The sequence below is a fragment of the Pteronotus mesoamericanus genome, unplaced genomic scaffold (genome assembly GCF_021234165.1).
Source record: "Pteronotus mesoamericanus isolate MK-2021 breed Mesoamerican mustached bat unplaced genomic scaffold, CSHL_Meso_final contig_657, whole genome shotgun sequence".
NCBI classification, from domain to species: domain Eukaryota; kingdom Metazoa; phylum Chordata; class Mammalia; order Chiroptera; family Mormoopidae; genus Pteronotus; species Pteronotus mesoamericanus.
The window spans coordinates 5800155-5827871 of record NW_026555229.1 but is presented as its reverse complement, the minus strand read 5'-3'; the positions used below and the strand labels follow the sequence as shown (position 1 = coordinate 5827871).

General features: G+C 42.1%; 1 protein-coding gene across 10 annotated transcripts in view; it reads right to left on the bottom strand.

The window, feature by feature from the left end:
• The window catches only part of GBF1 (golgi brefeldin A resistant guanine nucleotide exchange factor 1), a 129411-nt gene that overhangs the window by 15264 nt on the left and 86430 nt on the right, over nt 1–27717 (bottom strand). For 4 of the 10 annotated variants that reach the window (XM_054581421.1, XM_054581422.1, XM_054581417.1 and 1 more), the window contains 15 exons: nt 16868–16999; nt 11470–11588; nt 10818–10926; nt 10267–10327; nt 8936–8990; nt 8119–8217; nt 4990–5137; nt 4401–4624; nt 3712–3880; nt 3076–3287; nt 2637–2735; nt 1838–2032; nt 1413–1602; nt 694–840; nt 289–377 (listed from right to left, as the gene is read on the bottom strand). In XM_054581421.1, coding sequence (XP_054437396.1) covers nt 289–377; nt 694–840; nt 1413–1602; nt 1838–2032; nt 2637–2735; nt 3076–3287; nt 3712–3880; nt 4401–4624; nt 4990–5137; nt 8119–8217; nt 8936–8990; nt 10267–10327; nt 10818–10926; nt 11470–11588; nt 16868–16999 — 2048 coding nt within the window. The remainder of the gene's footprint in view (nt 1–288; nt 378–693; nt 841–1412; nt 1603–1837; nt 2033–2636; nt 2736–3075; nt 3288–3711; nt 3881–4400; nt 4625–4989; nt 5138–8118; nt 8218–8935; nt 8991–10266; nt 10328–10817; nt 10927–11469; nt 11589–16867; nt 17000–27717) is intronic. The other 6 variants (XM_054581418.1, XM_054581420.1, XM_054581423.1 and 3 more) reach the window with 3 other exon arrangements.

Sequence of the window (27717 nt, the reverse complement as noted above, 5' to 3'; positions counted from 1 at the left end):
AGTAGGGGATGGACTAAGAACCATCCCCAGAAAAAACAAAAACAACAAAAAACCAGTTATTTGAACTTTATGAGCTAAGTTCACAGTTACATGAACTTAGTCCATACAGCAGGACTAACTACATGTCTTTGGAGTAAGAGAAGGGCTTCAGAGGAGACTGGGGGATTGCTGAAGTCCCAATGAGCCCAAAGATTAGCCTTAGAAAGCAGTACAATGAATGAACTGCTAGACTGTCCCTCATCCTGTAAGATAGAAATCCTACAAAGAACACTCAGACTCTGCATGTACCTTCTTTTTGTTTTTAATTTCAATCAGTTCCCGTGGATCTGGCAGGAGACAGGAAAATCGAGGTGGCTTCCGGGTAAACTTTATGTCAGCTAGAAATGGGAGGAAGAGAGGGAAAACCCCATAAGACCTCTTTTACCAGGAAGCAACTTTTGCGAATTGCTGATATATTCTGCAGTGAGAAAGAAGAATGCCTCAGAAATTTTCTTGTCCTCGTTAGTCTTCCACTTCCCTAGAGGTCTTATTTTCTAGGATCCCAAATGTCTTTTCTCTCTCTGCATCTGAAGGCATGGTGAGCAGCTATGGTTCACTCAGGTATTGCTCCAGGGCGTGTCTGCTACCCTACCTCTGCTCTCCATCAGGCCCGCCAGTGAAGGGGGCCTAGGATTACAGACCCTCAGTACCCACCCCCAGAGTCACCAGCTTCCTCTGGATCACCGCCTCCTGGCTTCCCATGCTCTGCTGGCCGCCGCCCTCCGCCTGAACCTGGAAGATGCAGGCCCAGGGTGTCTGGGGCTGTGCCTGCAGCTTTTCCGTCGCTGGCTGCTCTCTCAGCTGGAAAGAGAGAAGAAGATAAGTGAAGACTTATGGAGCAGGAAGCCAAGTAGAGCTGCAGGAGAAATCAAGTGCCTGGCCAAGGAGACTGCTCCCACATAGGTTGCCAGTCCTGAACAGGACAAACCCAAGTGCAAACAGTCACTGCCCCAGGTCAGCTAAGCATTAGATTATATAATCTAACAGAGATTACCCAGTCGCTTCCTTGATCTTCTGTGACCCCAGTTTCAAGGTGAAATTTGAGAAGATTAATTAGAATGGAGTCAGATACTGGGGGTGGAGGAAGGTAGGACCTGGAACTTTTAGGGACAGAAGTCCTGTATCCTTCAATCTTTTTTCTTTTCTCTCCATATACAATTCTGTGAAAAAGCCAAAGTGTGGAGGAGGAGAAGGGCAAAGTCTACGAGTCCCGCTAACCTGTCTGCCTGGCCTGTGATTCAAACCACCAAACCTCAAAAACACAGAACTGGTAGTACTCCAGAGGAAGTGATATAACAGCAGGAAAAGGATTCACAGTAGAGAAAGGATAAGCATAGAACCCTGGGGTCCTCAAAAACAGAAATGCCTCTTACTATTGCTGACTTCTCGGGTACCATCTACGGCCTCGTAGCTGGGCCTGGATGCTTCTTTCTTCTCTTGCTGGATAAGGTTGTTGAGGACTTTAGCCTGGCAATGGGCCTCTGTGCTATCAATCACTGTCAACAGGGCATCAAGAGACAGTAGGTGTGTTGTATAGAGCTGACCAGACACAGGAAAGGCATTCTGGAAAGTAAACATATCCATTTGACTTGAGGTGAGAATGCTTTACACTTAACTGATCCTTTCCCCCAAATCCCCAACTTCCTATAACTTCTAAATTGCTCTGAGAAAATGCCTTTCTTCTTCCTGTTCCCCAATTCTCAAGTGTTTCCCTCCCTGTATATAGCATCCTTACTACCACCAGAGAGATTTCTTTAAAACAGCCTTCCTATTACTAGTCAGTAATAAGGATCAGCACCTTGGACAGCAGCTTGGTGAGGTCTTCAAAGAGGTTGGAACAGTAGTAGTCACAATCATAGTTGATATAGAGCTCCGTGACAAAGCTGGGGATGTGCCAGAGCTGCACAATGGCCTCCAGTGCCATCTCTTTAATCTCGTAAGGCATCTTGGGGTTCTCCACAGTGATGATCTCCATGAGCTTTTTAATGTACATCTGTCAATCACCCATTAATTGCCATTTGGGTGTGTAAAGGATTCAAAATAGAGACAAAATTGGACAGAAAAAACATTAAACAGGAAGAAGAAGCCCTGCCAGGAGACATGCATTAAGAGACACTTACAGATATTCCATCTCCTAAATATATCCCCTCTTTGGCTTCCATGTTGGGGGAAAAGGCCTGGCTTTTTATCTCATGCCTGATCCAAAACAACTTGCCAGTTGCCCTTTTGCTCTCTCTGTGAGCCTGACCTGGTCCTACCCGGAGTTCTTTTTATATTATAGTGGTAAAGCCAGCCTGATCTGCCTGCCTATGCTGCAAAGAGGCTGCTAGGCAGGAGAGCTGTGCCAAGTCATGGCGAGGTAACCTGCCAGTGCTCGTATTTGGGTTCTCACATTTTATAGCCGGTCAGTTTTTTCTAGGGTCCTTTGAACTTCTCCAACTAAACAGGCCAGCCAATGAACCAAACCATGGAGGCTAGAAGCACTCTCCTACAGACGCCTCTAAACTCTACCCGGCAGCATGGCAGAACTGGCCCCACTGAAGAGGGCCCACACCTTCCTATATTTTTTCTTCCTCTTCCAAAGTTGAGAAACTCACCTCCAACTGGAACTTGAGGTGTTCCCTCATGCTCTCAAACAGCAGGAAGCATACTCGCAGGGAAGCAGCATAAAGGTTCAGTCGCTCTCCGCTGAGTAGCTGCAGATCAGAGTAGGGCAGGCCATTAGGTTTCTGAACCTGACTATGGCACAACCAAGAGAAAAGCAGGAGAGCAAATTGTGCCAAGTTTCCACTAAGGTCCTGTGTTCTGAGGGGATTTTCTATCCAGCCATTCCTCTATTTCCCTTGGGCTGCCACAGGCCCCAGGAATGGATGGAGTCATCTTTACCATGACTACTGGACAAATGGGGAGGAAGGTTATTTCCTGGATCCTACAGTCTTCCCATGAATCAGCCAAACCTCTTTATGCTCCCCTGCCCATTGAGAGACCCTGAAAAACGGCCAGGGGCTCTAAGCCCCTCTGGAAATCCAGTCTTACCTGGAATAAGTGGCGGCACATCTCATCCTTGATGAGGCCCAAGAGGATTTGGCACTGGGCTACAGGGGCTGACTCAAGAGCCACTGCCAGCAAGTGCAGTCCCATGTGGATCATAACGTCTGAGTTGTGGCGGTCGTGTGGATTGGTGAGGGAGATGAGGAAGCGGAAGAGCTCACGGATGCAGGGAAGACCATAGGGGACCAAAGCTGTACCTGGGGAAGGCCGGGAGGGAAGTGGGACTCCTAAGGAACAACTGGCTTAATAGCTTGGCCTAACTTGCCCTGCATTTTACAAGGCAATTTCAGATTAGTGACTCTTCAAGAAAAAAAAAAAATGTTTTCTTTTGGGGAAGTTAGGAGACTTACCTCATTTAATGAAAGGAAGCAGAAATGACAATCCTACCTTTTTGCTAAAAGCTTTCTATTCTTCCCTCTCAATTCCTATTGTCCACCAAACTCCCTCTCTGTATAAGTTAGGGAAGGGCTCCATTCATGCCAATAGCCCTCAAGCTTGATTCCATTTCCTGACTAGAACTTGAACTAGCAGATGCCGTGGGTCCAAGACAGGCTAGACCCTGGCAGCTCAGTGGATTGGAAAGGGGAGGTGAACAGGCAGGGCCTGCCCAAGTGTACTCACCTTCTTTCTGCGAGGACTGTGTAAAGCGCACGCCCCGGGGATTGACGTAATCCATATCATGGACAGAGGCGGAATCAGAGCGGTCAACAGGGGATGTGCACTCTTCTAACACTTCAGGGATAGACTCCACGGATGCTGATTGAGCCTTTTCCACAGGGGCCCCTTCCTGCTATGACCAGTAGCAGGGGGATATAGGAAGATGGATGAAGCAAGAGCAACTTGGAACGTACTACCCTGAAATATCTGTCCTCCAAGTGTCTCTAACGAACTGCAGGTGTAGGGCCAGCTCAGTGGGCTACGAATCAATGGGAGAAGTATGATGACGGACTCATAAAACACCTCCTGAGGCATCATTAACCTCTAATGACTCAAACCCTAGAAGCAATAGAGGCTCTCATAAGCTTGAGATTTAGGTAATTACCCTCCAGAAAAAGCCATGGCCAGCCCCCTCACCTTTGCCAAGTACTCACTACCTGTATGTATAACTTGATAAATTCCATGAGCTCCCTCTGACAATGAGTCATGCCATGGGTTTTTTAGGCAGCACAGCAAATTCTGGGAAATGGGGAAGAGCCGCACCCCCTACCCTGACCTTCTTTTGAGTCAAGGAATGCATAAAGGAGGCAAAGGACCAAGCCAATTCCCACAGTGGAAGACTGGAGAGGGGCCTTTAGAAAGTAAAGCCATACCTGGGGGTCGGGCTGCTCAGGAACCCCTAGCTCATTGCTGCCAGGCTCTGCAGCTGTGCTGTCCCCTGGAGAGCCAGGTTGCTCTAGGTCAGTGAGGTCCTCTTTAGAAGCGGTCTGGGAGGAGAACTCCAGGCCACTGTCTGTAGAGGGGCTGACCACTGCTGAGGCAGCTTCTGAACTTGCAGAGGAGACGGGAGTGGGCACATCGATGAAGGGCATGCCACCTGCCAAGCAAAGCAAGTGACGCTCGAAGAAGAGACTCTGTGGAAAGCACCTACGCTTTAAGGTACCAGAATGGTTTCCTGGACTGTATACCAATCCTTAGAGAGGAAGAAGCTTTTCTTCTTCTTTTTTAAAAAAGATTTTATTTACTTTTTTAGAGAGACGGGAAGAGAGGGTAGAAGAACATCAAGCGGTTGCCTCTTGCACGCCCTTACCTTGGGACCTGGCCCACAACCCAGGCATGTGCCCTGACTGAGAACTGAACCAGTGACTTTTCAGTTCGCAGGCAGGTACTCAACACACTGAGCCATGCCAGACAGAGCTCTTCTTTCTCTTTTAATCACAGGAAGCAACCAAGGGTACTCACCAGTGAGGTTAGAGGATAAGCTGGTTCCATTGGAGGTGGGCAGCTCTGAACCTGGTATAACTTTGGTCATATGGCGTGGGGGCCGGGGGGATCTCTTCTGTTTCTTCCACTTGGATGAATCACTCATGCCTCCTGCTCTCATTTTCAGCTGGAAATATCACACCTCATTAGCGCTGGTATTCAAACAAAAACTCTATCCCTAGAAATCTCCCTTCTCTTAGTTCTACTTATCCCTATGAACAGCCTATACCCTGCATCTGTTCCAAAGGAAGAATCTAGACCATGAGAGCACATTCCTACTCCTCTAACCTGGCTTCTACAGTGGCCACTTTACAGGTCAGCCTCACATCCTCCATGTGGAAGCTTACATTCTCCTTTCAGGTTGGTTGTTGACAGGGCTAGCCCTCACACATCGCTCTGCTCCCCCGAGTCATGGGTGACAATCCTGAGACCTATAAATGGTGCCTGACCCCCTTGCAGACAAGGGTAAGGATAGTGGCTCTTTTGCCTGGAGCTTTAAATCTACAGGTCCTGCACTTTTTTGGGGGGGGCTTTCTTCCTCAATTACCTACAGAGAAACCTCCTACTCCTAGTTCTTATCCAACTATGAGAACCTACTCATTCCCAGTCAGACTCAGCTTTCCTACTGCTTCATGAACTAGGCCTAAATCTTAAAACATACCCCTTACTCTCTGGAATTTCTGCATCAAATTGGTCAAAGGCTCATTCCTGGGAGTTAAGGAAGGAGGAGCATCCTAGCTGGTTTGTGGAGTTAAGGATGGAGGGTTATGTCATGCTCTTGCTCTGCTCTCTGCTGCTCCAATTTTTGTATATCAGTGGGATCTCCTGTCTCTGACCCTCACTAGGGTCTTTCTAGAAGCAATTTATATTTTCAGATGGTAAGGCTACCGATTTCTTAGGCCTTTTCTCCATTCCATTTCCCTCTCGCTTGCTGTATATCTCATCTTCCTATGGCTTCCTTTTAGTCACAAAGGAAAATCTTTATCATCTGTTGACTACTCTAGGATAAAAGTTTTTATGCATTTCTCCACCCTAAGTTCACAGTGACTTTGTTTAGGCCCATATTGTTTTCCTAGTCCTGATGCCTTTTTGGTTAGGATTTGAAACCAGCCCTTCTACAGAGTTATACCAAACTATTCCTAGACTGGTGGACCATTCCTGGACTGGGCAAAAGAAATTCTCTTCCAGAACCACTGGAGTGACTCTAAAGAGAGTAGAAGCCCTTTTCCTTACTGTGACTTTCTAAAGACTATTATTCTTGGCTTGTTTAATTTCTTCTGATATTTGGGGGATAGGCCCCCTCTTTCAACCTCCCCAAGCCCTCCCCAACCTGGATAACCTTTGATCCCTTACTTAGAAACTACATAATTCTTCCTTCCCTACCCTTAGCTCCACCCATAAAGGAAAGACAGCCCAGGAGCTGAGCTCTGCCCCTAGCTTTTCATAATACAGCAATAGCCTTTCATGGTCACCGCTTATCTGTTCAGCTCCAAAATACCTGCGGTCATGTGCCTAGAATAGAGCTTCAAATACTCTGAGCACTGTGGCTAAGCAGGAAATAGGAGACTATCTCCAGGAACCATTGAGGCTCATCTGGATCAAGTTCATGATAAAAAATGTTCTGGAGGTAAGAGTCAGCCAAACATAGACAGGTAAGAAGGTCAAGCTATCAATGAGAGAAAACAAGAACCTCCTGGCTTATTGGCAATTGTCACTGACCGCCAAAAAGCACTAACATCTGAAACTACTTTTATGAGATTTCCCTTCTCTCCAGGCAGCACCCCCTTACCCGTTTCAGGGACTTTAAGTAGTCCTACTTCCACTGAGAAGCTAATCACTCATTAAGATTCCTTCCCACACTAGACTCAGACTTTCTGGTTTCCTTCTCTATCCTCAGCAAAGCTAGCTCCAACCTGATCATTTCAGTGAGTGTTCTCTGCCCACCCTGGCTGGACTAGGGGCCAAGAGGCTGCCAGTTCTCACAAATGTCTCAGTCCTTAAAAAGTATAGCTGTGCTCCCAGTCCTAAGGTCCTAGGGAGGGGAGGGGTGGGCAGTACTTGTTCATGGAACCCTCACCACCATGTAAGTGTATGTAAGAGTCATGTAACTGTATTTCCAAAGGACAGTATAAGATTTACAAAGAACGGGCAGGTCCTAGATTAATAATCATGGTAAAATGCTGGGTAGCCAATGAAGAGACCTGCAACTTGAGATTGGGCAAGCACACAATGGAACTTGAGGCAACACATGCAAAGAGAACAAGGCCTATGGACTACCCAGCTAGGTGTGTGCGCGCATGCGCGCGCGCGCACACACACACACACACACACTCTCTTCTTAACTTCAATGACCCTGATGTTCAAAACCATATTGCTAGTATGCACACTATTGTGATAGATAGCCAAGAGAGCTCACACCTTCTTCTCTCTTCTTTCTAAGGCAGGGGAATGGATATTAGAGTAATCTTTAGCTTGGACCTCTCCACTAAGCTCCTGTACACCTTGACTTTTAAAAGATAGAGAGCATCTTTGCAGATCCCAAAGTTTTCTCAGTGTCCTGGGCTATTCTCGCACCTGGTTCCTTTCCATTCATCTAGTCTTAAATGTTGGAATGACCCCTTTAATGCTAACACCTTCACCCTGCAAAAAGAGAGACCCCCAACTAGATGGAATACCCTTTCCCTCCAAACCCAGTTCAGGTATCAGAGAGAGTCAAGGACTGTGCGTAAGCTCTCTATGCCAGCTGTGAGACAGAAAAAGGGTAGAAGAGGAAAGGGTCTTGCTTGGAGGTCCCTCATGGTTCCCCTAAAAATGGTAAATATGAAGCCTACCCATAATATGTCAGCAGGACCCAGACTCTCTAGGGTCACTGTACGGTACACCACCAATTCAAGGATTCCTTCTGCCTCCAGGCAACTAGATGCCCCAGGAAAATTATCAACACTGCAAAGCTATAAACACATGCAACTCTTCCAAAGCCATGCTGTTACTAGGAAGGGGTAAGTGTGCTCTACACAATGGAAATGGGACCCAGATGTTACATTAAAAAAAAAACCCAACAACATTTAGGTAAATAAATAAAAAGGGGGGAAGGAGAGGGAGAGAGACCTTGAGGTTCTTAAAGAGTAGTACCCTCTCTAACTGGTTCAGGGCTTTGGTCTGCTCCCCACTATTTAGCTCCAGTTTGTTGAGGAGACATGGAGAAATCTGTGAAAGACAGGCAAACGAATGATTTAAACAGAGTGAAATAAACTGAGACACATGCCAACAGGGCACAGGGCAGGAATGGGGATGGATAGCAGGGGAAAGGGGAAGGTTAGGTGCATGCACCAAACAGCCAAGGGTCATCTCCATGGGCAGAACCTCTTAGGGCCGCAAGCAGAATCTTCATGAGAGGCCTGTGAAGTCCAGAGCTTCTGTTCAAGATAGGAAGAGGCCATTCTTCCGACCACCATTCTTCTAGCAGTTTGACAACCTTCTGGAGCCAGGCTTGATTTGCTTGTCAACAGAGACTAGCCCAAGCATGAGCCCAGTCTAATCCAGCATTTGGATGGGATTTGGGGTATAGGCTCTCTATGCTTCCCACCTGCTGACAAGGCTGGGCCCTGAGAAGATAGCAGGTCTTTCATCTTTATCAGCATACATTTTTAGCCCAATTTGATGAGCTTCATCCAGTTTTTTTAGGAAGGACTGGCTCACCAGCTTATATAGTGGGTCAACAAGATAGGCTGGAAAGAAAATGTTGGGGGAGGAAAGGCATCTGGGAAAGAATAAATTTCTCACTAGAGTTGTGACAGCTCTTTCTAGATTCTAAGCAGACCTGTCTAGGCAAAAGTATGTTTTTGCTAAGCAAGAATATCCAGGAAAATCCCCATAGCACTGACATTGGGAGATCAAAGTTTGGATGAGGGACAGCAGGTCATACCTTCTTCATGTTCGTCCCCACGTAGCTCTTGGGTTCTTCTTTAAACTGAGGTAACCTATAGTACAGAGAATCCCATGGACTATCATTAGAAATAATAACAAAATTGCCCCTTCCATGCCAACCACAGCCCAAAGATGCTCTGGGAAAGAGTATGCCTGTCTCTTAGGAATAGCAAGAAAGGAAGGAAAGAAGGAAAAAGGCTAATTTCACCCTTTGCAGAGCTTCATCAAAGAGCTACAGGAGTTGGGGAACATATGACACAGACATTTTCTAAAAAAGAAGGTAGTCACCAGGGCAAAGTAACTATGTGCCCTTGGAGTGTGGAGGCTCTTTTCATCCTTAAACTCACTCCTTCCTGTTTTACTTGGCAAGTATTGCTGAAAGCCACGAGATGGGGAGAGGACAGTTAATCAAAACTCCAGGAGACTGGGCATGGGATAAGAAGTAAAAGGCAGGCTGAAGTTTTGAGACCAGGACATTTGAGCCAGAGAAGTAAGAAACTTTGCAGCAGAGTCCAGGGCAGATGTAGTTTGTAGATAATAAGGATTATTTATAGATCTGGGAGCAAAAAGAAATCCCAGGAAGAGGCTTAAAAAAATAGACTATTTTTTAGAGCAATTTTAGGTTCACAGCAAAATCAAATGGAAGTTACATTGATTTCTCATATAACCCCTGTCTCCACACTTGCATAACTTCCCCCATTATCAATATCCCCTGAGGGGTGGGGGGCTTTAAAGCCTTTACCTCAGCTCTTCTCACAGTCTACTGAAAGGAGGTACAGGAAACAGAAAGTTAGGCACAGTATAAAAAGACCTCCTAGGTCCTAAAGTGGATGGCCTTGACTAGGGTAACCAACAGTCTTGGTTTGCCTGAGACTGAGAGATTTGAGGGGGTATGGGACTTTCAGTGCTCAATTTGGGACAATTTGGGCAAAACGGGATTGTTGGTAACTCTAGCCTTGGTCCTTCCTCAAAAAATGGGGCTGAGCTCTAGGAGCTTGGCAAGCTGTTCTAGGCTCCCTTGAGTTTGGCTTCCTCTCTGAGTTCCCTTTCCCAGCTGCTACCTGTACAGAAAAAGACAAAAGTTTGGGAAGCAGAATGAGGTCTGTTAGTCTAGATCGAACAACCCTCTGCTTCCTCCTGAGGCCAAGCCGGTTTCCTCCTCCTTCTCCCTTGATTGGTAACCCTGGGCCCAGAGAAATAGCCCCATCCAAATCCCATTGGCCTCTGATGTGGCTGTAGGGTTGGCCAGGTCCCTGAAGTGGCTGTGTGGAAGCAGGCAGGCTCAAGAGGCCTGGGCAGCAGGGCTGAAGCAAACAGCAGCAGGTTTACCTTGTGAAGAGCAGCTGCACCATGTCTACGAGAGTGTGCTCTGCGGATTTTCTCAATAACTCTGCACAGGCAAAACAAATAACACAGGTGTCATTACTTGCCGTGCTATTATCAGGAGGCTTCTCAGAGCAGACTCCCCTCCAAACCTTGTTTACCAAGGATTATGCCAAACTTATTAAAACCAGCTCTATCCAGCTCAGCCTGGCAGCCATAATTTCACTGGCCCACTAGGTGGCACTACGGAGTCAGAAAAAAGGGGGTTGTAGGTGGGTGTCAATCCCAGAGACCTCAGGGGAGGGACATTTGGTGCCTGGGCTGGGTTAGTCAGGGATATATTCTAATTCTTGCCCTGGCACAATGGGCTAAATTCTCTATTCTGGCTGCACAACAAACAGACAAGTAGAGAGAGACTTCCAAACCCCTACGGTTTCACAAAGTAGGTGATGGAGAAATCCTGAGTCTTCCATTTCTCTGGGTTCAGGGACAGCATCCTGTATTTATACTCACAACAGCCCCAGGAAAGGCGAAGGGCTCAATATTCAAGCACCTACCACTGAGCCTCATTTCAAAGCAGATCCGGAAGCAAGACTGCATAATCTCACATACAGATTCATTGGTCAGGTGGGCACCCACTGGCGTCAGCAAGAGAGTCCGTAGCACCTACCAGGAAGAAAGAGGAGATACTGTGATAAATAAAGCAGCCAAGAGGAAGGAGGGTGTGTACCTGGGGGGAGTGAAGCTGCCTCCTGTTCCTCCAGTCTTCTATGGAAGCATTTGGGGTTAGAAAGAGAACTTAGCAAGAATGCTGACCTTACTTTAGTCTGGCATGGGGGTGTCTCTCAGAGGCTTGTCTTGGGAACTGTGTCTTTACGCTGCATGACCCTGACATAGTTCAGCACTCTTTCCAGCCCCAGCCCATGAGCCCGACAGATGGATGGCACAGATACAGGCTGCCAGAGGTACAAGTGTATTAAAGGCTTCTGGGACTTGATAGCAATTCTTTTAAAGCTTTTAATTATTTTCCTTAGAAAAAGCTTTTACTTTGGGTATTCGAGCTGCTTGTTTGGAAACAAAGTAGCTCCCTAAGCCCCAGTGGAGTCAAAACATAGCTTCATGCTGCCCGCAGACTACCAGACTGGGGCAAGTAGAGCCAGTGGCATCAGCTCCTGGCCGTTAGCCTAATTGCTCTTCCTCTCCATTTACCTGAAGGATTTTCATCAGGACAACCTCATCGCTGGCAGGATCCGTGCCCACAAAACGGGCGTGGGTGACAGCATCTGCCATGTTCTCCATGCCCTCTGCTGTGCCCTCATGGGTGGGATCTGTTCCAGTGAAAAAGGAAAGATTGACTAAATGTTGTGGAGAGAAGAGAGAAAAAGCAAGTTATCCTGTCTAGGGACTGCTCTGAGAGAGGAGACTGGTTTTTCTCCTCTTCAACTTCCTAATCCATGGTTCCTTGGGCTACCTGAGATTTTTTGCCCATAAATGACTTTAATGAGCTCCTTAGCATAAACTCCACTGTGTAAAAACAGTGGTTCTCAAAACTTAAGCATATATCAAATCACTTGGAAGATTTGTTAAAAAATACAATTGCTGCACCCACTCTCAGAATGTTTAATTTAGCAGGTCTAGAATAAGGCCTAAGAATCTGCATTACTACCAAGATCCCAGGTGACACTGACACTGCTGGTCAGGGGACCACACTTTGGGAATCACTGGTGTAAAGCTATTCATTTCATAAAGGGCCTGGAAATAGGAGTTTTTGTCCCAGAGCAAGGACCAAATAGGGCAAGATCTTTGACTGCCAAGGTTACAGCCTTCCTCTTTTCATGTGTTCTCCTTCAACACCTCTTTCTCTGGTTGCTTCTGGAGTTTTGTGTTCATATGCCACTGAGGTAGGGAAGCAGGGGGAAGAAATGGACAGTTGCTGCTGCCAATACTCATTTTTGGGTGCCACATTACATCAAATCAAAGACCTCTTCGTTATTTAAAACAACATGACGCAGAGCAAGAATCCCGTTACCAGCTTAGCTAAACAGGCATTAGGAGAGAAAAGAGTCAAACTAAACAGGACTGGGAGCTGGCTACTTGGAGAACAGGAGGGAGAGAAAATTTCAACAGTGAATAAGAAAAGTGGAGAAGCTAGAGGTTAGACAACAGCACAAGGCTAGAACCTAACACAAATGCTGCCTAGAGGGGCACTGCTTCATTCATGCCGTAAATATCCACAAGGAAGAGCCAAAGAAGTGGCCTCCCCAAGGGCCTACAGGGGTCCTCAGAACTATCTGGATTGCCCTTAGAAGGGTAGTATAAGTAGGAAAAAAAAGGGGTAAGCACATGATAAAGCTTTTCCACCGACAGAAGTGGCTCTGGAGGTACCATGGTGTAATGTAGGAGCACCTTGTAGTTTTAAGTAGTGGGGATTATAAGAAATTCTTAGCATTTTCTTTTTCCTGTTACCTGAAATTAACAGAGTTCTTGAGCCTAAAGGTCAGGGAATGGCTGAGAAACCAGAACATTTCTCTTGCAACGATGAGTGAGAAGACTTCCCTTAATTGTGAGTGGTTTTCTTCTTTCTTTTCAGTCCTGGTTGGTCTCTAACACTTAGGCTGTTTTAGTCCTATTTATTGGATTGCCCAAAGAGTCCATATGGTTTTTTCCATAAAATAAAAGACACACTTTTCATTTTCACCAATAACTTGATGGGTTTGGATATTTTATGTTGTCTACCTCCCGCATGGTATAACTTTGATTGTTCTCAATTAACGTCTCAATTTGATCGCTATCAACTTCAACTGGTCTATCCAACCACGGAGCACCATCCAGCAAGAAATCTCCAGCATGAAATTTTGCAAATCATTTTTGACACATTCAATCAGTCACAACACCTTCTCCATACACTGCACAAATCTTGTGTGTGTGTGTGTGTGTGTGTGTGTTTCAGTTGTGTTACCTTTCTTGAAAGAATAAAGCATAATATACCAAAAATGCTGGATATTTTCTTCCATCTTCAATATTAAAATGGCCACACAAAAATTTACCAATTTTAATAAGTTTTTAAAAAATACACGCTGATATGATGGCTGTCGCAATATAATCTAACGAAATTGTTTCAAATAAAGTTAACAACAGCTAAGCGCTACTAGAGCCATCTTATGGAAAAAACCAAACGAACTTTTTGGCCAGCCCAATACAATGTGCCTTTACTCAGCATCAGGAGTGGCTACTTTAGAGGTCATGAAGAAGGAAACCAATTTCATGATGACATATAGCATACAGAGTAAACCAGCTCCTTCTATCACAACTCTCCTTGCTTCTCTCCCAATTAACACAGAAAGTCCTATACAGGCGTAACTTGCCTTAATGCACTTCTCTTTGTTGCACATTACAGATGCATTCTGTAGAAAGGCAAGACCCTCCACCAGTAAAAAGATTATGACTCACTTTATTGCAGTGGTCTGGAACTGAACCCACAGTATCTGTGAGGTATGGCTGTACTCTCAAGGCTCTTGTCTGAATCCTCTCTCTCAGTCCTGCCCAATAGTCCTTTTCCAGGCCTTCAGGGACCTTTCCTTGTACAGGAAATCCAGGTCCGTCTCAGTGTTGCAGGCGGTTTCAGAGCCCAGTGAATGGCAGTCTTGCTCCCATTGCACAAGGCTCCTAGGGGCCCATTTCTTCCCCTCCTTCAGTAATCTCCCTTATTAAAATAATTTAAGCTCTACCAAATCTTTTTGTAGCTCTTATCCTCTGAGCTTGAACGAAATAGCACAGTTAATTTTCTAAAAAGGCAAGTAAGAGTGACAGGTCTTTAGAGCCACTGGCATGGCCCGCCAGCAAGCCAGGCAATCAATGGCACAAATCCTGGTCTGGCAGCTGTGTGGAGCCAAATAAAAGGTTGGTTCTTGGAGTAAGACGTAAAATAATCCTAGAGGCCTTAGGCCATAGGATTGAGGGTAGAGGGGGGTTTCTTCCAGAAAGGCAGCCTAAACAAAGGAGCGTATTGGGCTCACTTAGCATACCTTGTGCTTCTTGGGACCCCTTAGAATGTCCTTTCTTGGCTACTCTGGAGCACACTGCAGGGAAATTTGCCAATCTCATCTCCTTTGCATTCTGGCTTTCATACACTCCTTCCTGCTTCTTTTCTCATGCCCACTGCAATCACCACCTCCAGCATTTTCTTTTCCCACCACAGGAAACTCCAATGACCAGCTGGCTTGAGGTCTCCAATGACCAGCTTGTCTGCCAAGTCCAGGAAGGGGAAAAAGTTACATCAACTGGACAGCAGAGGGAAAAGACACAGAGGGCAGCTGCTGGAGGCTGTGAAGAGAGATGACCTGCAGGTGGTGCTCAGGACAAGGCTGGAAGTAGCTAGGCCTGATTTTTGCTTAGGAAAAGTATGAAGCTAGGAATAGGGTGCCTGGAGAGGCTGGTACACCTATTCAGAAACTAGCTGGTACCCAGGATTCCTGCTCAGGAGGTATTCAGGAATACCTCAGCTAAGCAAGTCCAACTTTCTAGAAAACAAACAGTTTTCTTGCCCTAAACTGAAGGTCATTTTTTTTTTTCTGGCTTGCTCAGTCTGAGTGCTTCTTTCCTTGTCTCCTTACTTAGAAACAGAGACAGCTGCCTGTTTTCTATGTTCCTTACCCTTGCACAAGGTCTGTCAATAGGGGAAAAGGAATTCAGGATCCTGAATGACAAGACCAGCTAAAAAGGAATCCAAAGGAGACACCATAAACAAATTCAGAGATAAATAATAGACAGGATAAAATATTTGGGCTACACTGGGAGAAAATATTTGTAATACTGTGATAGACAATGGGTTAGTATTCCCACTAAGCAAAAACTCCTACAAATTGGTAAGAAAAACTCAGTAAAATAATAGACAAAAAAGAAGAAATTCAAATGTTCAACCTCCAGGAAATAAAAACAACAAAATATCAGTTTTCACCCAACAAATTAGCACAAATAAAGAATACTGATAATATTCAGTGCTGGTGACAGTATGGGGAAATGGAAACTCTCAAACATTACTGTTGGAAGTGCAACTGCTGCAATCTTTTGGCAAGGTATCTATAAAATACTGGTAGTATCTATGAAAACGTAATGAGCACATGGCCTTTTAATCCAGAAATTTCAAGTGTAGGAATCTGTCATACAAAAGGAAAATTAATAAATTGGATATATGAACAAGGACTTATTTTGGCATTTATAATGGCTCAAAATAGGAAACAACCTAAATAGTAAGTATTAATCAATAAGATAATGATTGAATGAACTGTGTTACATCTGTACTATGGAAATAATATGGCTAGCAAAAAGAAAAGAAATTTTACCAGGGGCTGAGGAGAAGAGAAAATGGTATATTATTGCTTAATGATTAGAGGTTTTTTTTGGTGTGATGAAAAAGTTTAGGAAATAGTGCTGTTGGTTGCAAAACATTGTGAATGTAATTAATGCTACTAAATTATATACTTAAAATGATTAAAAATGATACATTTTATATTATATATATTTCAAAACAAAAAAGAATATACAAATTTCCAACTGCAAAATTAGTAGGTTCTGGGGATGTAACGCACAGCATGGTTCACTATAGTTAACAACACTGCATTGTGTATTTGAAAGAAGCTAAGACAGATATTAAAAAGTTCTTATCACAAGAAAAAATTTGTAGTTATATGAGATGATGGATGTTAATAACTAAGTTTACTGTGGTAATCATTTCACAACATATGCATATATCAAATCCTTATGTTGCATACCTTAAACTAATACAACACTATATGTCAATTATCTCAATAAAACCAAGGGAGGAGAAATCAGATAGTTATATAATGCACATTTTTCTAAGTTAATACTATTATGTAAAAAAAATATGTAGGACACAATCCTATTTTATTTTTATTTTTTAAAAAGATGGTACTCTTGCTCTGGCCGGTGTGGCTCAGTGGCTTGAGTGCCGGTCTGTGACCCAAATGGTCACCGGTTCAATTCCCAGTCAAGTCACATGCCTGGGTTGCGGGCCATGTCCCCAGCTGGGGGCACATGAGAGGCAAATGCACACTGATGTTTCTCTCCCTCTCTTTCTCCTTCCCTTTCCCTCTGCCTAAAAATAAATAAATAAAATCTTAAAAAAAAAAAGAAAGATGGTACTCTATATATTTATATACATGTAGAGACAGGTATAGAAAGATTTGAACCAGTCTGTCAATATTATTGACCTAAGGAAGAAGTAGAATTGAGAAAGACACAGAAAAGTCCATTAACTATTATTATCTTCTTTAAATAAGCATGCATTGCATTTTAAAAATAACTTTAAAAATAAACCAAACCAAACCTCCAAGAACACTCACCATATTGTTCCCTCCCCACAAAGCATAAAGAAATCAAGAGTCCCAAGAAACCTCCCCTTCCTTCCCACTCTGTAAAACCTGAGTCAACAGCACGAGTAATCAATAATCCTATTTCTCTTCTACCAGGAAGCAGATGGCTGGGAAAAGAACTTTCCAGCACCACCACCTCATTGCCTAAAGCCTGACCTGCCCAGGAAAGGCAGGAGATGAAGTGCTATGGTCATCCAAAAAGCCTGAGTTCTTACCTATGAGTGCATAGGACAGGAACTTGTTAACAGAGGTGAGCGCCAGTCCAGTGATAGGGCCAGTTGTATCTTCAGAGCGAATCACTTCCAGAAATGGACGAAGGAACACGTTGGGCTCAATTTCTGAGAGTTCTGGAAGAAAAGATATAGGAATGAACAGGTGCCATCTAACAAAAAACTAAACCCGAGAAAAAGGTCTTTCTTATCTCTGTCATGAGGCTCGAGTTCTTCATTGCTGGATCAATCTTCCTCCCTCTTTTACCTTGAGTGAAATCCTAGACACTATCACTTAATTTGTAAAAATTTTAGTATATAGCTCTATGAGATTAAAAAGCTTAAAAAACCAGAGTATTATTATCATGGTTTAAAAATTAACAATAAAATGGTTAAGACAGTAGACTTTATAATAGGTATATAATACCACAATTTTAAAAAAATAATAATTCTTTAATATCATCAAATATTGGTGGGTCAATTTTTCATATCTATTTCCATATTCACCCTCCCTAGTGATATGCAGGTAAACCTCCTCTTGGGTACAACCGATGTGGTCAAAGAGATTCCATGGTGAGCTGCCTCTGTTTTTTGCTGTTATGACCAAGGTCACGTTTCTTAGAGATAAAGAATGTAGTGCATCACAGGAAGGTGAGCGCTAACAGTGAGGTTTACAGAACCTTGCTAAAACAAACAAACAAACAAACAAACAAACAAACAAACAAAAAACCTGAAAAGAACAAAAGGCTGCACAATACCTACCCAGGGAGGCAGTTTGTAATTTTGGAGGGTCCTAACCACTCTCCAGCCTCCTTCCTGCATAGAGTAAGCAGAGGGCTAACTGCCCTGAGATGAAAGACAATTCATAATCTTTATTTTACAGATAAGAAAAACAAGGCTCAGATAAAAAATACATGATTGGCCCCAAATTACACAGCTGATAAAAAGCAGAGCTGGGATTTGAACCTAGTCTATATAATATACAGCTCCAAAACTTGTAAAACCATGACATCTGTTTTACCTAACTACCTCCACATATTCCTGAATTTAGAAGATTTAAGTTATGCTACACTGAACTTGCTCCGCACCCTACTTTGCCCATGGTTTAATTAGTTTTTCTAGGGTATGCTGTGCTTTCATTATTCAGAGACCAGTTCCCTGAAAGGCGTCCCAAATAGGCCAAAAATATTTAGGGGCAAGATCAAGGCTGCTCACCTTTACAGACAAAAGGAAGCTAGGTTTCCTAAGCACCTTCATTTTCCTGTAAATGCAGGGAGCTTCCCACTTAATTTCTACTACCACCATCCCCTGGGTAAACAATCCCTGGGCCCGGCTGCTTCTTAGATTAATGCTTTAATTAATTGGCAGATTGAATAGCATTTTCCAAGCTTGTCTGTACAGTGATCACATCAGCTGTACAAAACCTGCTTCTTATCCCCCACTACCCCCACCTAGAGCTGTACAATTTGCAGAAAGAAAACAAAAAACAGAAAAACCTTTGTGTGTGAGGTGGCATAGGATTGAGATATAAGGAACAGAAATATTTGGAAAAACCAAAAAATATAAAATATTTTTTCTTAATAGTCTTAACATCTTTAATACTTAAAAAGCTCATTAAAACATTTGAAGTAATCTAGTGTTCCTGCTTTAGGAACACAACTATATTACATACAATTGGGCCTGTCATTTAAGAAATGGTCATATGAAGGGTGGACCCCTCAAAACCAGGAATTTATTTATAAATAATTGTATATTTATTCTTATATGTTCCACACTTCAGTCACCTTCAAAGTACTCTCCATCTGATGCAATACACCTATTTAGACATTTCTTCCACTACTCAAAACAGTTTTTGAACTCATTGATTTTGACGCCTTTTAGTGCTTCTGCTGGTTGTTTATTTCACCTCTTCTACACTGGCAAAACATTTCCCCTTGAGGACTTTTTTCATCCAGGTAAACAAACAAACAAAAAATGTTGCTCCGGGCATGATCAGGTAAAATGGCATGGGGGTTGTGCCATTTTTGGTCAAAAACTGCTCAACACTCAGTACAGTGTGGGCAGGTACACTGGTAAGTCACCCTTCATGAGACGGGCAAATGTGTTGAGTCTTAAAAAAAAATCACTGAGGCCGAAAGCAGCTACTCACAACAATGCCAGTTGGTAGGCTGATACAGATGGGCTCCTAGAACACTCACCTAGCGGGGGAAGCCTGTGTTACAAGGGGCCTGCTTGCCAGAAGATAATTCTGTTTTTTTTGGGGGGATCCCCCTAATATTTGGTATATTTGAGATAATAAAAGTCTAAGTGGAGAAAAAAAGTTTAACTGAGAGGTAGGACAGGATACAGGTCTTCTGACCTTTCATACAATTGCTATTATTATACTTGTTTCATGTCTTCTTTCATGGTGAAAGACCAGGGCAATTTTATAGCCATGGTTTAATACTTTCAGGGTAATGTGCATTCTGCTTCTCCATTTTTTTTTTAATTTAGTAAAATTGCCTCTTTTGGTATAGAGAGGTCAAAAAATTTTTAACACATATATAGATCCCTGTAACCATTGTGGCCATCAGGATACAGAACAGTTCCATCACTCCAGAAAATCCTTTCTGCTATCCCTTAGTCAGTCACATTGCCCCCCCCTCCAACCTCTGTCAATCACTGCCTTTTTCTCCATCACCATAGTTTTATCAAGAAAGTCATATAAATGGAATCATACAGTACACAATCTTTTTAAAAAAAGGTTTATTTTTTAGAGAGAGGGGAAGGGAGGGGGAAAGAGAGGGAGAGAAACATCAATGACATGTGACAGAAACATGGGTCTACTGCCCCTCCCACACCCCCAACTGGGGACCTGGCCCTCAACCCCAAGCATGTGCCCTGTCTGGGATCTGTACCGGCGACCTTTCAGTTGCAGGCGCCGGCCACTGAGCCGCACTTGCCAGGGTGGCATGCAACCTTTGGAGACCTGTTTCTTTCATTCAGCATGACGACTTTGAGATTCGTCTAAACTGCTGCATAGATCAATAGTTTGTTCTCTTGTTACTGCTAGGTAGTGTTTTGGTTTTTGTTTTGGTTTTTTTTTTGGCATGTAGGTACCACAGTTTGTTTATCCATTCACTAGTTGAAGCACATTTTGCTTTGCCAGTTTTGGGGAAACTGTGAATAGAGCTGCTATAAACATTGGTATACAGGTTTTTGTGTGAAAAACGTTGGTATCCCTATGTGGTTTAAATTTGCATTTCTCTAATGGCTAGCGACATTGGCCATCTTTTTTGTGTGCTTATTTGCCATCCACATATCTTTCTTGGTGATGTGTCTGTTCAAGTCTTTTGTCCATTTTTTAACTGAATTGTTTCCTTACTCTTGAGTTTAGAGACTTTTTTTATCTATTCCGGATTCAAGATTTTATTGGCAATACAATTACTTACAAATATTCCTCCCAGTCTGTAGCTTGTCTTTTCAATTTCTTAACAATCAGTATCTCTCACAGAGCAAACTTTTTTTACTGTATTGTATAATACACACTTTTACTGTAGTGTGTAATGTGCGTTTTTGCCCCAATTTTTTAGGGAAAAATAATGATGTGCATTACAGTTTATAGTTTCTGATCTTCTTTCTCTTAGATAAGGCCCTTTAACATTTCACATAATAAGCCCTTCGTGCTGATGAACTCTTTTAACTTTACCTTATCTGGGAAGCACTTTATCTGTCCGTCCATTCTAAATGACAGCTTTGCTGGATAGAGTCATCTTGGATGTAGGTCCTTGCCTGACTTTGAAAATTCTTACCAGCTCCTTCTTGCCTGCAAGGTTTCTTTTGAGAAATCAGCTGATAGCCGTATGGGAACTCCTTTGTAGGTAACTGTCTCCTTTTCTCTTGCTGCTTTTAAGATCGGTCTCCTTATCTTTAATTTCAGGTAATTTAATTATGATGGGCCTTGGTGTGTGTTTCCTTGGGTCCAGCTTCTTTGGGACTCTCTGAGCTTCCTGGATCTCCTGGAAGTCTATTTCCTTGGCCAGATTGGGGAAGTTCTCCTTCATTATTTTTTCAAAGTTTTCAATTTCTTTCTCTTCCCCTTCTGGCACCCCTATGATTTGGCTGTTGGATCGTTATAAAGTTGTCCCAGAGGTTCTTAAGCCTCTCCACATTTTTTTGAATTCTTGTTTCTTCATTCTGTTCTGCTTGAATGTTTCTCTCTTCCTCCTGCTCCAAATTGTTGATTTGAGTCCCAGTTTCCTTCCCTTCACTGTTGGTTCCCTGTATATTTTTCTTTATTTCACCTTGCACAGCCTTCACTTTTTCCTTCATTTTGCGACCATACTCAAACAATTCAGTGAGCATCCAGATTACCAGTGTTTTGAACTGTGCATCTCATAGGTTGGCTATCTGTTCATCACTTAGTTCTATTTTTAGCCCTTTCATCTCTTCTTTCATTTGGGCTATATTTCTTTGTTTCAGAGCACCTGTTACTTTGGAAGGAGTGGAGTTATTAGGTATTTGCCAGGGTGGGGCAACCCAGGTTGCTGAGTTGTGACGCCGTGTGTGGGAGAGGGGTCCAAAAAGAAACAATGCCACTTGCTTGGCTTCTCAGCCAGCTTTCAGTCACTTCCCCCCACTACCCACAAGCAAATTGGGCCCTTCTGGTGCTGATTCCTGATGAGTGTGTTTGTGTATGTTCTAGGACCCTGTGGTTCTCTCCAACAGACTCTCCTTTGAGGCTGGGAGTTTTTCCTGCCTCTGCAACCCCCACAGATTTTTACAGCCAGAGATTTTGAGGCTTTCTTTTCCTGCCCTGGAACCCTGGATTGTGAGGTCTGTCTCAATCCCCAGCTGTTCCTCCAGTTTATCCGCACACAAATGTGGGACCGCCCTGTCCTCCAGCCACTGCCTTGCCATGGGTCCTCTCCGCCCTGACTGCCTGTCTCGGCCCCTCCAGTCGGCCTGGATGATTTTTTCTTCTTTAGTGCCTTGGTTGTCGGACTTCCACACAGTTTGATTTTCTGGCAGTTCTGGTTATTTTTTGTTTTTAAAATTTGTTGTTATCCTTCTTTTGGTTGTGCAAGGAGGCAAAGTGTATCTTTCCCTCCATCTTGGCTGGAAGTAAATAAATAAATAATTGAACTTAAAAATTAAAACAGAAGAGTTTTTCCTCAAAGTTTGCGCCAAAAACGTTGGTGCGCATTATACATGGCAAACTACGATCCTTTTGATGAAGTCCAGCATACCAATTTTTTTCCTTTGTGCATTGTGCTTTTGGTATCTAAATATTCGTTGCCCAATCCCAGGCTACAGAGATTTTTTCCTGTTTTTTTTTTTTTTCCTAAAAGATATACAGGTTTATGCTTTTCATTTATATCTATGATCTATTTTGAGTTAATTTTTATATAATGTATGAGGTTTAGTTCAAGGGTTTTTTTCCCTGCATATGGATATCCAATTTTTCGAACACCATTTATTGAAGAAAATGATCCTTTCTCAATTGAGTTATCTTTGCACCTTTGTCAAAAATCAGTTTGCTATTCTGTTCCACCAATCTTTATGTTTGACTCCATGATACTACCACACTGTCTTAATATATTTTTTTTCCTTTTGAAAAAAATGTATTGATTTTATGAAGTGAGAGAAAGGAAGAGAGAGAAACAAGAAACACTGTTTTGTTGTTCCACTTATTGATTCATTCTTGTACATTGGTTGATTCTTATATGGGCCCTGACTGGGGAACAAACATGCAGCCTCGGTGTACCGAGATGATGCTGTAACCAACTGAACTACCTGTCTATGGTTACTATAGCTTTATTCTAATTCTTAAAATCAGGTAGTGTGGTTCCTCCAACTTTATTTCTCTTTTTTTTAAGTACTGTTTTCTGTATTCCAGTTCCTCTGCCTTTCCATTTCAATTTTATGATAAACGTCTATATTTACAAGAACTACTGTTGGGCATTTGATAGGAATTGCACGGAGTCTATGGATCAGTCTGGGGAGGAATGACATCTTTACTATGTTGTGCCTACCAACCCATGCATGGTATGCCTTCATTTATTTAGATCTTGATTTCTTGATCATTGTAGTTTTCAGCATACAGGTTCTGCATATGTTTTGTTAGGTTTATATCTAAGTATTTAATTTTACTTGGCATGTTTGTAAATGGTATTTTAATTTGTTTCTAATATGTTCATTGTTAGTATACAGAAATGTGATTGATTTTTTGTGTGTTGACCTTGTATTCTGTGATCTTACTAAACACATTCATTAGTTCTAGGATCTTTTGGGGTAGATTCTTTGGGGTTTTCTACATAGAAAATTATGTTATCTGCAAATAGCGATAGTTTTATTTCTGCATTTCCAATTTACATGCTTTTCATTTCCTTTTCTTGTCTCATTGTACTGGCTAGGATTTCCAGAACTATAGAAGTAGACATCTTGCCCGAGCTGGTGTGGCTCAGTGGATTGAACACTGGCCTGAAAACCAAAGGGTTGCCAGTTTGATTCCTAGTCAGGACACATGCCTGGGTTGCAGGCCAGGTCCCCATTTGGGGGCGCCTGAGAGGCAATCACACACTGATGTTTCTCTCCCTCTATTTCTCCCTGCTTTTCTCTAAAAATAAAAAAATTAAAAATAAGTGGACATCTTGCCTTATTTCCAATTTTAGGGTAAATGCAGTCAGTGTTTCACTGCAAAGTATATTAGCCATAAGTTTTTTGTAGATACTCATTATCATTAATGAATGTTATATTTTGTCAAGTATGTTTTCTTCATCTACTGATAAGATCATATGGTTTTTCTTCCTTAGAATGTTAATATTGTAGATTGATTTTTCAGATAGTGAATCATCCTTGCATTCCCAGGATAAACCTCATTTAGTTTTGGTAAATGAGGTCTGTCCCCAAAAAGTCCAGCCACTGTTAATATAATGAGAATGGTTTGCATGACATCAACGTAACCTGGCAGCCAAGGAGAGTGAACTGGAATGCCCATGTGTGAACAAACTCTACTCATCAGCGGGGGTGGTAGACATTGAGTGAGCATGTGTACTGTGTGGCCGTCGCATTCAAAATGACTGAGTAGAGAAACGAATGTGCCTCAGATTTTGCATTTAGCTTGAACATTCCTCCGCAGAAACTGTTCGAATGATTCAGAAGGCTTCTGTGGGTGATGCAATGAATGGAGCACAAATAATAGCGTGGCACAAATGCTTCAAAGATGGTCGAGAATCTGTTGAAAGTGATCCACGTTCTGGAAGGCCTGCTCAAACAGAATGCTTGAGAATGTTGAATGTGCATGGGCTGCAGTCAACAAAGATGGGCAACTGACAGTGCGAGAACCAGAAGCTGATCTGGGGATTCCAAAAACTACTGTGTCCGAGGTTTTGACACAGGATCTTGGGAAGAAAACAGCTGTGGCTGTTTTCATCATATTATGACTCTCAACCAACAAAGAACATTGAGGTGTGGTACTCATTAATTTTTTGGTTACAATGGTGTACTCATAATGGATAACAACATCCCAATCAAAAAACACAGTTAACATGGTCTTGATCTTCCTGCGACTTTACAGCAGCGTCTTCTCCAGGCATGGACAACTAGGCGACTTCCATGGGACGACTGAGCCTTCGTTTCCAGATCATAGCTACAAACCCACGATTCATCTCTGGTTATGACCTTGAAGAAATCTGGGTCATTGGTGGTGGTTTGAATCAAGTCATTAGTAACTGCAGCAAGGTGTTCCTTCTGCTCTGCTTGCAGAAGCCGCGGAACAAATTTTGCTACTCACTCAGTCATTTTGAATGAATTTTGAATGCGACAGTACACATGCTCACTCAATGTCTACCACCCCCACTGATGAGTAGAGTTTGTCATTGTTCACGCATGGGTATTCCAGTTCACTCTCCTTGGCTGCCAGGTTACATTGATGTCATGCAAACCATTCTCATTATATTAACAGTGGCTGGACTTTTTACGGACAGATCTTGAATACTATGTGCCAGGCACTGTGCTCAGCAATTATATATTTATCTCATTTGATGCATGTAAAACATGCTGTACAAGTACATGAAATAAATGTGCAATCAATATAACTAAGATATTATTATTCTAGTTTTTTAGTTTTAGAATATCCCAATCCAATTGGGATTCTTTTTTTAAAATTACAAATCATGTTTATTCTATTACAGTTGTCTCAGATTTTACCCCTTTACCCCCCTCCACTCCCATAGTCAATTCCCACTCTGTTGTCCATGTCCATGGGTCATTCACACACGTTCTTTGTCTAGTCCCTTCTCCTTCTTTCCACCATTGTCTCTTTCCTCATCCCCTCTGTTCATTTTCAGTCTGTTCCATGTTTCCGTGCCTGTGGTTTATTTTGTTCGTTAGTTTACTTTGTTGAATAGAGTCGACTTATAGGTGAGATCATGTGGCATTTGTTTTTCATCAAGTGGCTTATTTCACTTAGTCTAATATTCTCCAGTTCCATCCATGTTGTCACAATAGGTAGGAGTTCCAGCTCTCTTTCTTTCTTAAATGCAGATTGATTTTATTTATTTTTTTAAATGCCAAAGTTAGTTATTAAATATTAAAAATTAAAACCATTATAAAGTCTCAGCAAGTAAACCAACATGACACCGGCACAGAAATAATCAAGTATATCAATGAAATATAATGAGCATTCTAGAGACAAACGTATATATCTGTCTAACAATGTAATATATGATTAAGTTGATATTTCAAATCAATGGGAAAAATAAGGCTTATTCAACAAATAAGGTACATGGACCACTATTACTTGAAATAAAACAAATATAGAATCCTATTTCACACATTATACAAGAAATATTCAGGTGAGATAAAAATCAGTATGTAGAATCTAAGAAGTTTTAGAAGAAAATAGGACTAATATTTTTCATGACCTTAAGTAAAATATTCAAACCCAGAAGCTATAAAGAAAATGTTGACAATATGACTATATTAAACATTTAAAACTGTACAATATATGTATAAAAAAAGTTAAAGGACAAGGAATAGAATAGGAAAGTATTTGCAACACATCTAAAAAAGGGTTAACGGTTTTTTGTTTTCTTTTTTTTAGGGAAAACATTCTACAAACATTTAATTAAAAAAATGGATAAAAAATACCAAAAATTCATTTAAAGCTTTTAAAAAAAAATAATAGCAATAGGCAAGAAATATACTAAAACAGGTTTAGTTTCAACAAGGAGTAAAGAAACAATTAACATAACATCATTGTCAAAACCAGATTAATGAGTATTAAAACTATTGGTAATATCAAGTACTGGCAACTCTGAAAGGAACTGGGTATTCATAGAAACTTTTTCTTCATCTTAAAGCAGTCCCTTTAGCATATTTTGCAGTACTGGTTTGACAGAGGTGTATTCTTTTAGCCTTCTTCTGTCTGGGAAACTCCTTATTTCACCTTCCATTTTAATTGAGAACCTTGCTGGGTAGAGGAGTCTTGGTTGCAGGCCATTGCTTTTCATGACTTGGAATATTTCTTGCCATTCCCTTCTGGCTTGCAGTGTTTCTGTTGAGAAGTCAGCTGTTAGCCGTATCAGGGCTCTCTTATATGTTACTACTTCTTTCTCCCCTGCTGCCTTTAGGACTCTCTGTCTGTCTTTGATATTTGCCATTTTCATGGTGATGTGTCTTGGAGTGAGCCTCATTGGGTTCCTTTTAAATGGGACCCTCTGTGCTTACTGGACTTGTGTGACTTTTTCTTTCCTCCAATTTGGGAAGTTTTCCATCATGATATTTTCAAACAGGTTCTCTATCCCTTCCTCATCCTCTTCGCCTCCTGGTATCCCTATTACACGGATATTATTACGTTTCAGGTTGTCCTGCATTTCCCTCAATGCCTCTTCATTCTTTCTGAGTCTTTTTTCATTTTCTTGCTCTTTCTGGGAACTTTTTTCTAAGTTGTCCTCCAGTTCGCTGATTCGGTTCTCAGCTTCATCTAGCCTGCTTTTGATTCCTTCTACTGTGTTCTTCAATTCAGAAATTGTATTCTTCATTTTCTCTTGCCTCTTGTTGATAGTTTCTATGTCCTTTTTCATGCTGATATAGTGTGCAGTAAGTTCCTCATAGTTTCCCTATAGGTTTTGGTAATTTTCACTGAGCTCATTGAGCTTCCTTAGAACTGTTATTGGAACTCAGTAACTGATAGTTTACTTGCCTCTATTTCATTTAGTTCTCTTTCTGTGGATTCCTCCTTTCCCTTCAAGTGGGGGGTATTTCTTTGCCTTCCCATTATTTGTGAGACTCTTCTCTTTTGCTTCTATTTCTTAAGTTGATCTGTCTTGACTTCCTGACTTTGTAGTGTGAACTTCTCTGGTTGGAGACCACTATTTTTACTTTGTGGATCTTCCTCTGATGTCAGATGTTGACCCTGTCTGACCTTAGGCAGTCTCTTTGAGACTTCCAGTAATCTACCAAATCCAATGTTCTTAATAAGGTACTATAAGTTCAGTTTATTTCTTAAGATTTAAATAAATATCAAAAACTTCAAAAGTGAGCCTTCTACCTTTGATTACTAAACCTTAAAAGGGATAAAAGTTAAGGATATTATTTATATATGGTACAAATTGAAATAGGTCTTTAAATTTCTGAGGGTTTCAGCTTTATCCAAGGTATACATACAAGGTGTCAGAAAAAAGGAATAGGCTTCCATTTAAAAATCAATGATTGAATATTCTTCCTCCTTCTAGAAGAGATAGAGATAATAATAATGGCAGCTACCATTTATTACCTTGTACCATGTCATGTGCTAAGTACTTTATATACTTTCTCTCTTCATAATTATCCCCACTATGAAGATGAAAATGAGACTTAGAAAGGATAAGTAA